General features: G+C 40.7%; 1 protein-coding gene across 1 annotated transcript; it reads right to left on the bottom strand.

Annotated features, from left to right (window-relative positions):
- Positions 1–6,172: 6,172 nt before the first annotated feature.
- LOC146889665 (olfactory receptor 2A5) lies at positions 6,173–7,105 on the bottom strand. The gene has a single exon (XM_085683586.2). The coding sequence runs from the start codon at positions 7,103–7,105 to the stop codon at positions 6,173–6,175; it is 933 nt and encodes a 310-aa protein (XP_085539712.2).
- Positions 7,106–16,808: the final 9,703 nt, after the last annotated feature.

Here is a 16,808-nt window from a genome sequence, read left to right as displayed (position 1 = left end):
TCCCTGCCGCTGCACCTTCTCTCATGGTTAAAATTTTGAATTATTTCCCTTCAAAGATAGAGTGCACTGAGGCTCTATATTTGCAACCATGGCTGGCTACAGTGATTGAACAATGCCCATGCCGTGTCGTGACTTCACTTTGTAGTTCACACAGGTCTGCTCTCAACAAGGTAGTCTATGGCTGGCAGATGGTTTAACAGGAGTCCCCCTCTTCCTGTCCTCTACCATCTCCTACTTTTAAGAAAAAGTCACAGGAGCAGGGCGGTGGTGGTCATGCCTTTAGTCCCAACACTTGGGAGGCAGAGGCAAGCAGATCTCTGTGAGTTTGAGGCCAGCCTGGTCTACAAGAGCTAGTATCAGGACAGTTCCCAAAGTTACAGAGAAACCCTGTTTCTAAAAACCAAAAAAAGAAAGAATGAAAGGAAGGAAGGAAGGAAGGAAGAAAGAAAGAAAGATTCACAGATTTTTTTATATTCCCAGCTAGCATTGTATAGTCCCATTATTATACAAAGCAGTTTAAGTTCTTTAGTTCTTAAGAACACATTTCCACTGAAACCAACTTGTAGATCCCCCAGCACCCCCATGGTGTCTGAACTCACAGGGTTGTATGTGTTCTCTGCTTCTCTCCACAGAGGTGTTTATGTTCAGTAGAGGCTCACTTCATATTTTTTTAATTCCTCCATTTCTGGCCTATCTATCACTGCTTTTTGTTTAAAACAAAAATTATTGAGCTGTTATCACTGGAAATGGGACTGATATTTCAAAATGTGGAAGCATGTGCATTTGTAAGTATATTTGTGATGGTGTAGGATTAAAGAGAACTACAAATATGGATCATTTGCAGTTACGTTTTCCTGCTTGAGTTTTTCTTCTGATGACTCTGTTCATTCCTCAGGAGAAGAAGGCAGGATTTTAAACTTTTTCTCAGAGATACCATTTAACTGTCTTTGGGTCATTACAAAGTCGTTTCAAATCAGTTTAAATTCTCTTACATTCAAAAAAAAAAACGAAAAGTTTTGAGATCATAAAATGTTAAAGATTGGAGAGAATCTTGAAATTGCTTTCCATTATGAATTCTTCACATCCCCACAGTCATTGACAAGACCTCTTTGCTGTACAGCTCATCATCATCATCATCATCATCGTCATCGTCATCATCATCGTCATCATCATCCTCATCCTCATCCTCATCCTCATCATCTATGCCCTAACAATGCTAAAGCATTCATGGGCAGCCCGTTTATGGTGGTACTCCAATTGTTCCTATCCTTGACAGTCCTAGATGTTTGTGTTACTGTCATACCCAAGGTTCCACAGACTTCCTTTATGTTGTCTATCCAGCGTTTTTTTGGGCCTTACTCCTTGCCTTATCCTGTGCACTCCTCCAAGCTGTGCTATCTTTGTGTATCTTCCATCATTTGTTCTCATAACATGGTCCAAGTATCTCAAGTATCATTGCTGTATCCTGTAGTTTACTTCCTTCTGTAGTTGGAGATGTGTCTTCATGTCATCATTGCGCAACCTGTCTCTTCATGTGATGCCTAGAATCCTCCTGAGACATGCCATTTTAAACACATTCAGTCACTTTTCTGAGGAGTGTTTCATTGTCCAGGTTTCAGAGTTGTAAAGAAGACAGCTCAAGACAAGTGTCTCATATCCTTGTAATTTTGTTGTTGTTGTTATGTATGTCTTTTGCTGACCAGACCTTTCCTACTGCCTGGAATGAAGCCCTCACTTCCCCTATCTGTCTCTTGACATCTGAAATAGTTCCCTCCTTTGGACTGAAGTTTCCTCCCAGATAGGCAGTTCATATTGCCAGAACATATTTTCTTGTACTGATTTTAATTCTGCCTCTCTGTTAAATCTACCTATTAGCTCATTTTTCCCTTTGGAAAGGCAATAACAGCTACTTTTGCCTCTTATCCAATGCTCTTTGGAATGAAGGATGATGATTACTCCATTTCTCTTTAGTTTTTATTAGTTCCTTGAGAAGTTCATGCAATGCACTTTGGTCATATTCGCTCCCATTCCTCAACTTCTTCCAGATTGACCCTCCTTCCCTACCCTCCCAAATTGTGTCCTCTTTGTTTAAGAATCGAGTAAGTCCAATTTGTACTGCTGATATACACTTGGTTTTATTTATTCACTAGAGCATGAACAACCTACCAGGGGTCACTCCCACTGTTCAAGAAAACTGACTCTTCCTCCCAGCAGCTGTCAATACCCCTCTGCGAGGGTTGGGGTTTCATGTCCATCCCCTTTCTCCACTCCAGGATTTAGGTGGAGCTAGTCATCAACTGATTTCTAAGAATGTATCCTTGTGCACTTAGATTATTGCATCTCTCATCCCTCATCACAAAAGCTTCTATTATGCAGTAGATACAGAGTTCCACAAGTGTTCAAAGTACCAAGACTTCAGAAAGCTCAATGCCAAATGGCACATCTATACCACACTTCCTCCTCCCAATACTCAGGAATTATAAAAAAAAGGGGGGTACAAGCATTATAAGAACTGCAGGCAGTGGATGACCATAAAGAAATGAGGTCAACGTGGAAGTTTAACTTACGAACTTGCACCTGCTGCCTCAACACCCACAAGCGCTGCCCAAGCTCAGGACTAAGTTAAGCTTCTGTTTCTTCTCGTTTCCCCCTCCCGCAGTCATTTACAACAAGTGTTGCATTTGCTCATTCAGTGATTGTTCTTCTGAATAAGTCTATGCTGACATTTCTAGCCTCCAGGTTACCAATGAGAACATGGTGAACAATGTGAGAAGTGACCAGAGTAGGATAAAATACAGCATTTTATGAGGGATTATTCTCACAATTTTGTCTGTCAATAAAAATGATTTTATACCAAACCTGTGGTGCATGATCCTTTCATCTCTTTTGTTAAAAATCTTTCCCAAGTTAACAACCAAATAAAAACAAAATCACAAGACCCCATAAGCTCAAATAGCTGAAGATTTTGAGATAGTGTCATTATTAGTAAGCGCTGCATTAATTTATGAGTCATTAAAATAAAACTAGATTACATAGTTCCGTGGCTATATGTTCATGAATTTTACTATAACTCAGTCTTACTATGTGATTATTTTATATTTGTTGTCTATATATATTCTTTATCAAAAACCTATCTTGAAAGCAGATTCACATGTACAATGTCATTTAGCACTGGCAAAAAGTCATGTGAAGCAACTAGGAGCACATTATCATCTATACCGCTGGTGTGTGATACAGTCAAACTTGCGGAAATTAAATCATTCTTAGAAATCCTGACACAACTGAAACACAAATCTAGCAGAGCAAGCATCTCAGCCTAGTCTGCAGCAGATGCTAGCTCCGCTTCAGTGCTGTGAACACAGAGCTCCGGTGAGAGCTCCGCCCAGCAGCTGTGAAGTGGGAAACTTCTGGGGGAACAATCTCCGTAAAGGCAAAGAAAATAAGGTGGTGGATTTGCAGTTAGGAAGGAGACAGGGATTACAGGCCTGGCCCCACCCTGAGAACAGTTTCGTGGATTTTTATCGAGAGGTCAGGAGCTGGGAGCTATTGTGGGAGGCCGACCAGGCTCCTTGGGTGAGAGTGTCTACTATAATCAAGGATAACAGTGACCATAATAAAGTAAGCTCCACAGATTCCACCCTCTCGACTGCTGAGCCCAGTGCCTGCAGAGAGGCATCCTGTGCGGTTTGGGGAAGGAGTAATGGCAAGGGCTTTGCAAAGAGCACGGTCCAGGCTTAACTCTCAATTCTGTGCGGCTACTGGCTGTGCAACATAGGACAGGCTACTGAATCATTCTGAAATGATGTTCCCTTCTCTGTTAATTGGGGGAAATAATGCTTTTCTCATCTGCTGTTGGGAAAAATGGGGTGACATTTGGGGAGCACTGAGGAACATTTTAAGCATAAATTCAAGCAACTTTTAACTTTCCCTTAACCCACTGAAGGTTATGACTAAGGTGGAATGAATATATCTAAATAGGTCGTGACACTAATAATGTGTTTATTAAGAAATATGTATTTAAATATAGAGACAATGGAAATCTATGCTCAGGTTTTTCTGAGGTTTTTTACCCACACACACACACACACACCTATGTGTGTGTGTATATATATATATACATATATATATATATATATTTCTATCAGAGTTTCTGTGATAAGCTAGAAGAAAAGTCTTTGGAATTCATGTATACTAGTTACAAGTTTGATTGATTTACACTACAAGTTTAATCTTTTTGGTCTAATTTTTTCAGCATTTTTTTGAACTGATATAAGAGTGAATATATCTCTTGAGGTAATTCTTAATTACGTGGTAGACAATTTAAAGAGTATAAAAATGGTTCAAGATAGATGAAAAAAATCTTGATTTTATTTAGCAATAATGATACTACAAGGATTCTATTGTACTTTACAGTGACAATAAAGACAAAATTGATTTATGCAACTTTTTCCTCTTGTGTAGGTTTTGGTGCAAAGGTTGCAGATTTCTGATGACTGGAAGAGTCTGTCTATTGTGACAAGAGACAAAATGTCTTTCCCAGATATATTACAAATGCAGACCAGCCAACAGAATAATACCTGAGAAGAGAAAGTAGTAGGAAAACTTTTCCTTCTTCTGCTTTATCTCATCAGAAGACAATAATAAGGGCTGAAGTGGAAGAGAAAGATCTGTGGACAGCAGGAAATAACGTAGGAGCAAGGACGCTGCACTTGCATGTCACCAACACTAGACATGTAAATGAGAAGATACTCTAGAAGCACACTGTTAAAGCAATCACTTTATACACCAGGCTGGTTGCTCAGGTCCTGATCCTCTCTTAAAGTAAACCCAACAGCTCGTTCATATTCGGACTACATAGGACAGGATGGTTTATTTACATCACATCACCTAGGGTACATGCACTTGGAATTTTGCTGAGATTCCAAAAAAGTCCTGTTGTCATATTTACTGTACCTTTTGGTCTAGTGATTTACAGGATGTAAGCAGCTACCTGTTTTCCTTGATGTCGTTTCCTATGCAGTATTTTTCATTTTTTTAAATAGTATTCTTGTTTATTTTTCAAACAACCTTAATTTACAAACCAGTCCCAGCTCCCTCTCTCTCCTCTTCTCCATCTTTCCCACGTTTCTCCCTTTCTTATGCAGTTTTTATGCAAACGCAATAATGGTGAACTGCAACCCACATCTCCTTGTAACCTGGATTCCTCAAAAGCCTTCTTTCATGTTTATTTTAAATGCAATTTCTCTGCAAATCTGTTCCAGTTAAATGGTGTAGAATGGGAGGAAATTAAACAAATACACTGACTATTCTGTGTTTTTCATAAAAAAAAGAAAGAAAACCCATACAATTGAACTTGGCTTTCTATAGGACTAGATTCATCTGCACATTTGGGTGATTTTCACAATAAAGTCATGCACCAAGCACTACCTCCATCCCTAGTCCTTAAGTCGGGGTTGCTTAATCAAGGCCAACAAGTATTTACTCTACATTGCTAGAGGTATATACTGGAGCAAAACACACAGACTTGTGTCAATCACAGAGAACTATGCCTTAAATTATGAGAAATCACATCTCAGGTTGGTATGGGAGGTCCCTCTGTGTATGTGTTGCCTTTATTGGTTAATGAATAAAGAAACTGGCTTGGCCTGATAGAGTAGAACAGAGTTAGGCAGGGAAAACTAAACAGAATGCTGGGAGAAAAAAGGAAGAATCAGAGAGAAGCCACGTAGCTCTGCTGGAGCAGGATGGAACTTTATCTGGTAAGTCACAGACACGTGGTAATACACAGATTAATAGAAATGGGTTAAATTAACATGTAAGAGTTACCCAATAAGAAGCTAGAGCTAATGGGATTTAATCAATACAGTATCTGTGTGGTTATTTCCAGGCTGAGCAGCCAGGAACCAACAAGCGACTCCTCCTCCAACATCAGGTGATTCTTGAAGAGACAAGAGAATGCATAGGCTCCTATTACTGTGCTTTGTTGCCTGCTCTAGTCTGGTCTTGTAGATTTCTGAGGTCATGAGCATATATTGATTTGGCTTTATCCCTAATCACTGATACTAACGAGATCTCAAATCACAGTTGAAAGGCACAGACTAGGGCAATTTTATTTCCCTTCCCACTATCTCATAGAAAGTACACTGGACATCTTCAAGCCTCCCCTGGGTATTCACCTTGATCTCTGTTTCCACAACACTCTAATCACAGCACCCTTGACCTCAGCGTTCCTCAGACTGTAGATCAGGGGGTTCAGCATGGGGTTGAAGAGGCTGTAAAACAGGGAAAGGATCTTCTGCTGTGTCTCCGGGTTCTGAGACTTGGGGGCCATGTACATGACGATGGCGCTGCCAAAGAAGAGCCCGACCACACAGAGGTGGGAGGAGCAGGTAGAGAAGGCCTTTCTGCGACCCTCCCCTGACTGAATCCTCAGGATGGCCATCAGGATGCCTGCGTAGGAGACTAGCACCAAGCATAAGGGTCCCACTAAGATGAACACGGAAGCAGCAAAAATGACAATTTGATTGAGCGTTGTGTCAGCACAGGCCAACTTGAGGACAGAAAGGATTTCACAGAAGAAGTGATTGATTTCGTGGGGCCCACAGAACGGCAGTCTCAGGATGAGAATTACATGGACCAGGGCTAGGAGAGAGCCACATGCCCAGGAAACAACAGCCATGATAGTACACACCTTCCAGCCCATAATGATAGAGTATTGCAAGGGGTGGCAGATAGCCACATACCGATCATAGGACATCATTACCAGGATGAGACACTCAGTGTGAGCAAAAGCCATGTATAAAAATGTCTGCATTATACATGGAGCAAAAGAAATAGTTTTTTTCCTATGAAGAAGGTTTGCCAGCATCTTGGGGACATTGTTGGAAGCATATGAAATATCAACGATGGCCAAATGGGAGAGAAAGAAGTACATGGGGGTGTGCAGTCTGGAGTCCAGCCAGATGAGCCCCAGAATGACTCCATTCCCCAGCAGAGTGAAAGTATAGAACAGGGAGAAGAGGCCACAGAGAAGCATCTGCATCCTTGGGCTGAGTTGGAATCCCTGCAGGATGAACTCTGGGACCCATGTCTGGTTCTCCGTCATACCCTTGTGGCAGTCCCTGTGATGGTCTCTGCTGGCAGCAGTGAAATGTGCTCTGAGGAACAAAGGCAAGTATGAATTAGTTATTACATAAGTAGAGGGTTGATTTATCATGTACACCATGTATCTTTTCATCAGCACTTTCAGAATCATTACGTTAAATGTTTAATCCATAGTAAGAAAGAATGAAAATCTATTGCAGATAACACATGACCACAAGCTTTCATATGATTTTTCTCTTTCTATATTTTTTGTATTTTTTAAATTTATTTTTTAAAACAATTTTTCTTATTTTGCATACCAATCCCAGTTCCCTCTCCCTTTCCTGCTCCTCAGATCCATTCCTCAGAGAGGGTGAGGCTTCCCATGGGGAGTCAACAAAGTCTGGCACATCACTTTGAGGTAGGACCAAGGCCCTCCCCATTATATCTAGGCTAAGCAAGGTATCCCTCCAAAGAGAATAGGTTCCAAAAAGCCAGTTAAAGCACCAGCAATAAATTCTGGTCCTACTGCCAGTGCCCCTACAGACTTCCAGTCACACATCTGTCATTCTAATTCAGAGGGCCTAGTGTGGGTCTACACAGGTTCTCCACTATCAGTCCAGAGTCAGTGGGCTCCAGCTGTCTCTAAATGCTTCCCCATCATGGTCTTAACCCCTCCACTTATATTATCACTCCTCCCTCTCTTCGACAGGACTCTGGGAGCCTGGCCTAGTGCTAATTGTGGGTTTCTGCATCTGCTTTCATCAGTTGCTGGATGAAGTTTCTATGGTGATAATTAAGGTAGTCATCAATCTGATCATCATAGGGGAAGGCCACTTTAGGTACCCTCTCTACGATTGCTTAAAATCTTAGCTGGGATCATCCTTGTGGTTATTTTTGATCACAAGATTCATATTCTTGCTATAATGGTAAGAGGCAGAGTTTTTGTTTTTCAGAATAACTAGCTATTTCATTTTTTTGAGAAGCGATTGTAGCCACATATCATACATTTTGCTTTATACTCAGTTTTCATGTTTTGTTTCTCTATTCCCAACTAAGTCTTTCCTACTTTATGGATTATGCAGAGTCCATTGCACATAGACATGATTAAAGGTAAGGATGCAAATGAGTTCATTAAGAACTGATTACAAATGCAATGTCGGAGAGAGTTTTACTCTGTTTACTAGTCTTAATGCTTCAGCAAATAAAGCTTATATTAATTTTGTTTTGGATGTTATACCCCAACTCAAGCTATTTACTTTGGAAAAATGAGGAAAGAATGGCATAGGTAACATGGCCAGCAGTGCTTCTTCCCATGACCATCAGCAGAAGTAGTTCTTGAGCTATTGTTAAGGTAAGAGGTTATTTAATCAAAGATTAAAGATGTGATTTTCTTACTCCTACATCATCTCACTCCTTTTCAAAGCTGCTTTTTCAGGATGCTGTCCCTGGAACAGTAACCCACACAGTTTAATACCTAATTCAGTGAGTAGATAGATGCATGGATGGCGTGAATGGAATTTGTATTGCATTAAGAATAAAATGAAAAGAATATACTACATATTACTCAAGTTTTCCAGCTTTCCTTCTAGTTTCCATCTTACCACAAATATTGCTGTCTGAGCTACAGGAATGAAGGAATCGACTATTCCACACAAATATAGAAATACTAAATGACCAAGGGATCACTCTCAAGGTGAAGTTTATGACTCAGTGTCTGCAAATGCCAACTCCACCTTAAACACAGAACACTCACCACTCAGAATTTGACCCCATGCTTCCCATTCACTGTACTGATTCCTTTCCCTCAGATCAGGCTTCACTTCACTAAATGGCTGCACCTTACAAAAGACCCTTTACTCACTGCTGTACCAAGGTTGGGTTTGCGTCACAAAGGTGATCACTTTTATAGAAAACTGCACTGAGGTCAGAGGAGATGTGAAGGTCAGATTTGAGAGTCTTACCTTTTCTAGTGACTTCTGCAGAAAGACTTCCCACATATAAGAATTCTCACTCAGGAGACCCTGACTTCCCTTGGGGACAAAGAGGGAGGAGGAGAGGGAGGGGGGGAGTGGGAGGGCGTTGGGAGGAGGGGCGTAAATGGAAACTTTTTATAATTTAATAAAATTACTAAAAGAAAAAAAAACAAAAAAAAACAAAAAAAAAAGAATTCTCACTACGCTCTGGATGAGAGCTCACGCAGGGTCTAGAGCCTGCAGGGCAATGAGAATACCTGAGAAGTAGGCTTTATGGCGGGCTCATCTTCATCAAGCCATCCCTGATTATCTCAGGAATCCCTGAGGGGACAATGATCCGCAAAGCTCACATTTAGTGTGTATCAGGAGAGCATAATGCTGTTTGTCATTCTGTCTTTGCTTCTGTGGGCTTTGGGGATGGATGTTTAGAGGAAAGATTAGGCAGGTGATGATGTAATACTCAACTGTATCAATACATAGTAACTTCTTCCAGTAAGAGGAGCTTGCACACTCTTGGGACCATGCTACAGATTATACTCCCAGATGGTAATGGATTCATGAGTCTTTGTCTTGCCTCATAGTGGGTTAAGTAGGGCTTGCAAAAAGCAAAATATGCATTATCTTCATGTATACTCCTGAGATAATTACAAAATGGAATTTGGTAGATAAGAAAAAAACAAAACACATTTACTAACCAAGTCACATGGTGGTATGTGTATACACACACACATACATGCACATATACTGTCAGGTTATTGAATTGGATACAAGATGTAGGAAGAAAGGAAAGACAGAAGCCAAAGTAAAGCTGGCCTTGAGATATTATGACTTAATTCTCTGGCATTTAGAGGATGGAATGTATCTAATCCCCATGATTCTGATAAATAATCATAAAGTGAAGTGAAATAGGTGATCAATAATTCCTTAGCAGTAGTGGCGCACACCTTTAATCCCAGCACTAGGGAGGCAGAGGCAGGTGGATCTCTGTGAGTTTGAAACCATACTGGTCTACAGAGCCAGTCCCAGGACATGCTTCAAAGCTACAGAGAAACCTGCCTCGAAAAACCAAAATAATAATAATAATGATAATAATAATACTAATAATAATGCCTCAGACAGAGAAAGGTTTGTATTCTTATTCATGTGATAAAATATAAAAGGAGGATCCTTTAATGTTTTCTGATTATCATGTGTGTGTATGTTGTTTAGGTGAAGATTTATAGAGAAATAACCAAATAATCATAATAAGATTCAAACTTTAGTTGAGAGAGATTCTTGCTGTTAATCTGTGAGCTACAACAGGGAAGTGGAAGAACTCTGCTGTTTCACATCTCAGCAAAAAGGAGTATACTTAAAGGTCAGGTTTCCAGAAGAGTATGCATTTGAGCATAATGGATGTGCTGTGCTTGTGGAAAATATACAAGGTTTGTGAAACAAGGAATTAGCTGGTCTATTTTAGAGTTCATTAAAGATACCTAAGTAATATGATTGAGCATCTTTTGGGAAAAGTCCAAGAGTGGTACTGCTGGATCCTGAAGTAGGTTGATTCCCAGTTTTCTGAGAAACCGCCATACTGATTTCCAAAATGGTTGTACAAGCTAGCATTCACATCAGCAATGGATGAGTGTTCCCCTTACTCTACATCCTCTCCAGCATAAAGCTATCATTGATGATTTTTATCTTAGCCTTTCTGACTTGTGTAAGATGGAATCTCAGAGTTGTTTTGATTTGCATTTTCCTGATAGCTAAGGATATTGAACATTTCTTTAAGTGTCTTTCAGCCATTTGAGATTCATCTGTTGAGAATTCTCTATTTAGTTCTGTACCCCATTTTTTAAGTTGGGTTTTTTGGAATTTTTATGTCTAATTTCTTGAGTTCTTTATCTATTTTTGAGATCAGTCATAATAAAAACGTATATAAATTTAAATTGAAAATCAAAATAGACAAGATTGTCTGATAAAATTGGGACCATAGGGGCTGGGGGAGAAGCGAGGGTAGAAGGAGAAGAGGAGGGAAGAAGGAGAAAGGCAAGGAGAACCTGAGGGAATGGGATAGTCAAGATGGAGGAGGACAAAGATGAGAGCAAGGAAAGAGATATCTTGATTTAGGGTGCCATTATAGGGCTAGCAAGAAACCTGGCTCTAGAGAATTCCAAAGAATCCACAAGGATGACCCCAGAGAAAAGGTTTAAGCAATAGAGGAGAGGGTGATCAGACTGGTCTTGCCCTGTAGTCAGACTGATGACTATCTTAAATCTCACCATAGACCCTTCATCTAGCAACTGATGGAAACAGAGGCAGAGACCCACATCAGAGCACTGGACTGAGCTCCCAAAGTCCAGTTGAAGAGTGGAAAAAGTGAGAATATAAACAGCAGTTAAGACCATGATGGTGACACACACTGAAACAGTCTACCTGGGCTAATGGTAGCTCACCAACTCCAGCCAGACTGGGAAGGAACAAGCATAGGACCAAACTAGTTCCTCTGAATGTGGTTGACAGTTGCATGGCTGAGGCAGACTGAATGAAAGGCCACTGACAGTGGCACCAGGGTTTATCCCTACTGCTTATACTGGCTTTTGGGGAACCTATTCTTTTTGAATGGATACCTTGCTCAACCTAGATATAGTAGGAAGGGCCTTGGATCTTACCCAAAGCAATGTGCTTTACCTCTCTAAAGGTTGGATGGGGATGGGGTGGGAAAGTAAGTGGAGGGAATGGGATGAGGAGAGGGAGTGGAAACTTGGATTGGTATGTATAATGAAAAAAGATAGTTTGTTTAATTTTTTAAGAAAGAGAAAAATAAATTTTTCAAAACAGCATACCTGGGTAAAAGATATGTATTTGGGATACATCTGATTGTTTAGGTCCTGGTAACAAATAATATAAATTAAAGATGAAACAGTACAGATAAAGAATGGATAAAGAAAATGTGGTACATTTATCCAATGGAGACTACACAGTGGAAAAAATTATTGACATCTTGAAATTTATAGGTAAATGGGTGGACCTAGAAAACATCATATTGAGTGAGGTAATCCAGATCCAGAAAGACAATTACCATATGTACTCACTCATAAGTGGCTTTTAGACATGAAGCAAAGAAAAACCAGTCTACAATCCACAACCCCAGAGAACCTAGACAACAAAGAGGACCCTGAGAGAGACATACATGGATCTAATGTACATGGGAAATAGAAAAAACAAGCCCTCCTGAGTAAACTGAGAGTATGGGGAAGAAGGTAGAAGGGGAGTAGGGAGGAAGGGAGGGCAGTTGAGAAAAATATATAGCTTAAAAAAAAACAATAGAAAAGAAAGAACCTGAAGATCATCTTAGTATGGCTAGTGGTTTAGAGATGTGGAATAAAATGATCACTTCAGTCATGAGCACTTTTGATGCTTTTTCTTCTACAAGATTTTTTTTCATGGACAAAGATATATTGTGGTAGTGAAAGACCCCGATATTGGAAGACTCTCACTCAAGCCTCGGGATAACATGACCTCTATCCCCCAAATAACTCACGAGAGACCGTCCTTGCTGTAATCACACGAGGTTTAATGACAAGACGGGAACCAGTGCACTGGGGCCGAGACTCATAACCCACACAGGGGAAGAGTTCGACCCCCAGTGACCAGGAGAAGTAGTTTTTATAGGAAGAAACCACACAGCCCAGTAATCCGAAAGGGGGGATAGGGAGGGTGTCACAGAAAATTCTGAAAATTCCAGTGATGATTACAAGGGGGCAACTCCCTGTCTCTCAAGATCATTCTCAAGGTCATAATCAGTTAGTTCCTATTCTAAAAATACCAATGATATTTACTAGGGGGTGATAATTACTAGGGGGAATCTCTCTGTTTCTCAAGATTACAATCTACCTTTATCTTCAGCTAGTTCCCGAAACCCTGAAACTGGCTAATCCTAGATTTCTGATTCTTCTCTTCCTGCTAGATTTTTGGCTCTATTTTCCTGCTAGGGGGATCTGGATTTATCCAGGTCTTTCAGTAGTTATTTTAATTTCATAAATTTATTATAAAAGACTTACAAATAAAGACACTGCACACTGAAATTAACCAGACTTAAAGTCTATACATCTCAATAAAGTTTCGTATACTTAGAATAACCATTGTGAAGCTGTGGAGCTTCCCATTGGGTTTTACACCTTCACTATTAAGTATATTTTTATGTATAATCTATATAAATATAAATGATAAGCATTATTTAAATATAAAACTGGAGTTACTAGAAACCATCACTGTCCCAGGAAAAAGATACAACATATCTTAGCATCGTTTCCCATTTTCCCTGACCTGTAAAGAGTGATTTTTCAGAAACAAGTAATCTTACTTTCCAAAGAGCCTGTCATTAGCCTGTCAATCAAACTTTCAATACTTGCTTGCAGCAACACACTACGAAAATTAAAAGTACTTACTTGCAGTTCTGCCTCGGGTCTCTAGATTTGGGGCGGGAAGAATTTCACCCATGAGCCAGCCTGGAGCCTCTGGCACTGGGCAATCAGGCACTATTACAATTCTTGAAATCAGGGTCCTGTTCTGCTTTCGTGACAAACTGAGTAAGACAAGGAGACCCACAAGTAGCACCAGGCAGACAGGGCACTATTACGGCCAACAAAGGTACGGTGTGGTACGGGAGAGAGGGGGCCAGAATTGTTCATGTCCCATACACAGAGGCAGATCTGAAGAGGTAAAAGAGCTGAGGAGCAGGCTAATGTGGGTGGCTTCCTTGCTAGCTTCCTTGCTAGCTAGGGCCATGGTGTCTGGGCCTAGGCTACTGCTGGGGCTCATGTCTGGGTTCATGGCTCTGATGTAGCCTTAGTTTGTTTTGATCTCTATGGTTCCTGATACCATCAGAGACTGAAAAGACAGGGCTGTTCAGAGTGGGCCCCGCCCCCTCATTGGCTGCTGCATTATGGAGCGCTATGGTCCTGCCTCCCACCTGCTGACGCACTCAGTAGAGAGGGCCCTACACCTTATGTATGCAGCACAATAAAGCTGACCCTGTTGGCAGAGATGTAAGTGAGAAAGCTTCATTTCTCAACTGTTGGGGAAGAGTTGCCCCCCCCCCAACAACTCCTTGCCCCTTGCTGCCTGCAACAGGTGAGGGAGCTGACCCTCTCCCTTACTAGCCGAAGCACTCAGCAAAGTGGGCCCTGCTCCTCTCTGGGTATATCACTTCCTCATTGCTGCAAGGGATGAACTAGGCAGGGCAATGTAGGAGAGCTCACCCTGGTGGTGAGGACAAGGGAGAGCTGGAGGGCTGATCAACCCTGTAACTATCCAGGCCCTGAACCAGCGTTGAGTTGGCCCACCCCAACATCCACCCCACCTATGATCTGCTGGAGCATGTGAAAGGACCAATCCTGAAGACCCAAAGCTGCAGGACCTCCACGACACAGGGAAACAAAAGGATATTGAAGAGGAGTCCCCGTTGGGCCCAACATCAATAGTGTAGCAGAATCCTGAGGCCTCGAACCAGTGCAATGATACTATGCAATGAACATTTGCAAGTAAATATATATGGATAAAGGGGTTTACTGCGTGACTGACTGTGCCACAATACAGCTTCTGTGACAAGATTGATTTTTTTGCCTTTTGATTTTTTTCTTAATTTAAATTTTCTTTTATTTTATTTAGTAGGTTAGTTGCAAGGGCAGAGGGCAGATATGAAGAAACAGGGAAATGAATGGGATCAAGATGCATGATGTGAAATGCATAAAGGATAAATCAAAGTAAAGCTAAAAAATCAATTGCTACCAGATAAATAAAATCAGAGCTGATGAGAGAATATGCTGCCATGAAGTGGATGAGTGTATAATCGGTGATTGCAGAAGTAAGGCCATGGACAGGTCTCCCTGGCAGAAATCAACTGTCTTAGAACAGAGGGAGCTTCTAGCACGACCCCAGAAACACACCTGTGCTCTGGCCACTGACACATTCGTAATCTCTCAACGCATTCACAATAGGCTGGTGGCAAGAAAAGTCATGAAATTTTACACTTCATGCCTCCTCCAATTATGTGACTAGAGTCCCTTCAAATTCTTCCATCTCCCAAGATCATAGCAGACCCAAAGGAAAAGAAAAGGAACAATGACACCTTCAAACACAAAAAAGTCAGTGCTATGTACAAAAGGAATTAAGGGTATTAATAATATTATTCCCAAAGATGAACTGCAAATCTGTGAGTTTCTTTTTCCTTTCTTTTTGTTTTGAAAACCATAAATCCTCCCATCACCCCTACTTCCACCATCTTTCCACTGTTAAGTATTTGGTGGGGCTTACGTATCATATAGGAGTGTTTTTCAAAGCATGATCCAAAGACAGTGTTTTATTTTTGAATGAGCCAAAAACACATTACAAAATTTAAAGTTTAGGAAGAACCATAAAGACATTTCATCCAAGACTGTCATATTCACCATAAGTATTCTCGAGCTAGAAGGGTGAGGGTTCTCCAAGATCAAGAGCAGATTTAAGATAGCTCAGGCATCTCAACCTGCTTGAGTCAACATGAGGTGCTTAGTTTTCTTCTTAGTTTCTTCCCCCCTGTCCTGTTAAGTTTAATAAAACTTCCCTTAAATTACTTTTGTGTTTTGAGACAAGGTCTCACCTTGTAGCCCTGGCTGCCTCAGAATCATGGATAGCTTTCCTACCTTAGCCTTCCAAGTGCTGAGATTCCAGATGTGAACTACAAAAAACACAGTTTATAAACTGCACATATTCCGTGAAAGTATAAAAAGTTACTAATATATAATACTCTTGATATATTCTCAGTATTTGCTATGAAATAAGGCCAAGCATGATTTATTCACTGACTCATTCCTTTAGCACACACTATTTGTGGATTTTTGGACAAGGACATAAACTAGACACAGTTGCTGCTCAGAAAGGAGCTTCTAACAGAGGAGACAAAAAAAGTAATGTAAAGCAACTGTGTGATTTTGCTTTGTGACATGTGCTGCTTTGCTAGATACTGGTAATGTCACTGGTGACAAGAATGCACGAGAACATTAGGCCATAACACACTCCCGGCATTAAGGGCAAGACAATGTAGAGAACTGGAGGCTGGAAAAAGCTGAGCACCATACAGCACATTGTTCTGGTCTGTTGTCTTTTTTGGCCCTGACCAGAGAGAAAAAACAAGGATGTGGTTAAAGAAGCAGCAGGGCAGGAGGATCTTGTTTCTTCAAATACTTAAAGGGAAATTGGAGTTTACACTGTTGAAGATTGGGCAACAAAGGTTTCAAGAAATTAAAAAAAAAGATGTAGGGAAAAATGTTTTGTATTGTTTATGACAAATATATTTTTTAAAGTTTTATTTCATATTTTCTATTTTATTTGTTAGTGCATGTGTATTTGACTGTATGTAAACTTGCTGTCTTTGCTCTGGTAGCTGATGTCACTGAACAGCAGGACTGTGAGGCACTCAGATATTGCGATTCTTTGGCTTAAGTTCTTGTTTTTTAACTCCTAACATATTCACTCTCTCCTCCATTTCTGTGTTTGTGAACTGTGGGCTGAATCCAGGGCCTCCTGCTTGCTGATCCAGCACTCCACATGTAAGCTCTATCCTCAGCTCCTCCCACTTTTCCATTTCTCTCTTTCTTCCCTTCCCATTTTCTTTTTCTCTTATCTTATCTCCCTGCTTCCCTGCTAGTCTTCTTGTCTTCCTATCACTGCCCCTTTGCTTCTGTGCTCTCTCTGCCCTTTCTCCTCAACAGGATACCTTCCCTCTTC

The sequence above is a fragment of the Myodes glareolus genome, chromosome 25, assembly GCF_982192425.1.
Source record: "Myodes glareolus chromosome 25, mMyoGla1.1, whole genome shotgun sequence".
Lineage (NCBI taxonomy): Eukaryota > Metazoa > Chordata > Mammalia > Rodentia > Cricetidae > Myodes > Myodes glareolus.
Note: the sequence above shows the minus strand (reverse complement) of the source record. Positions and strands in the feature narration are given on the sequence as shown.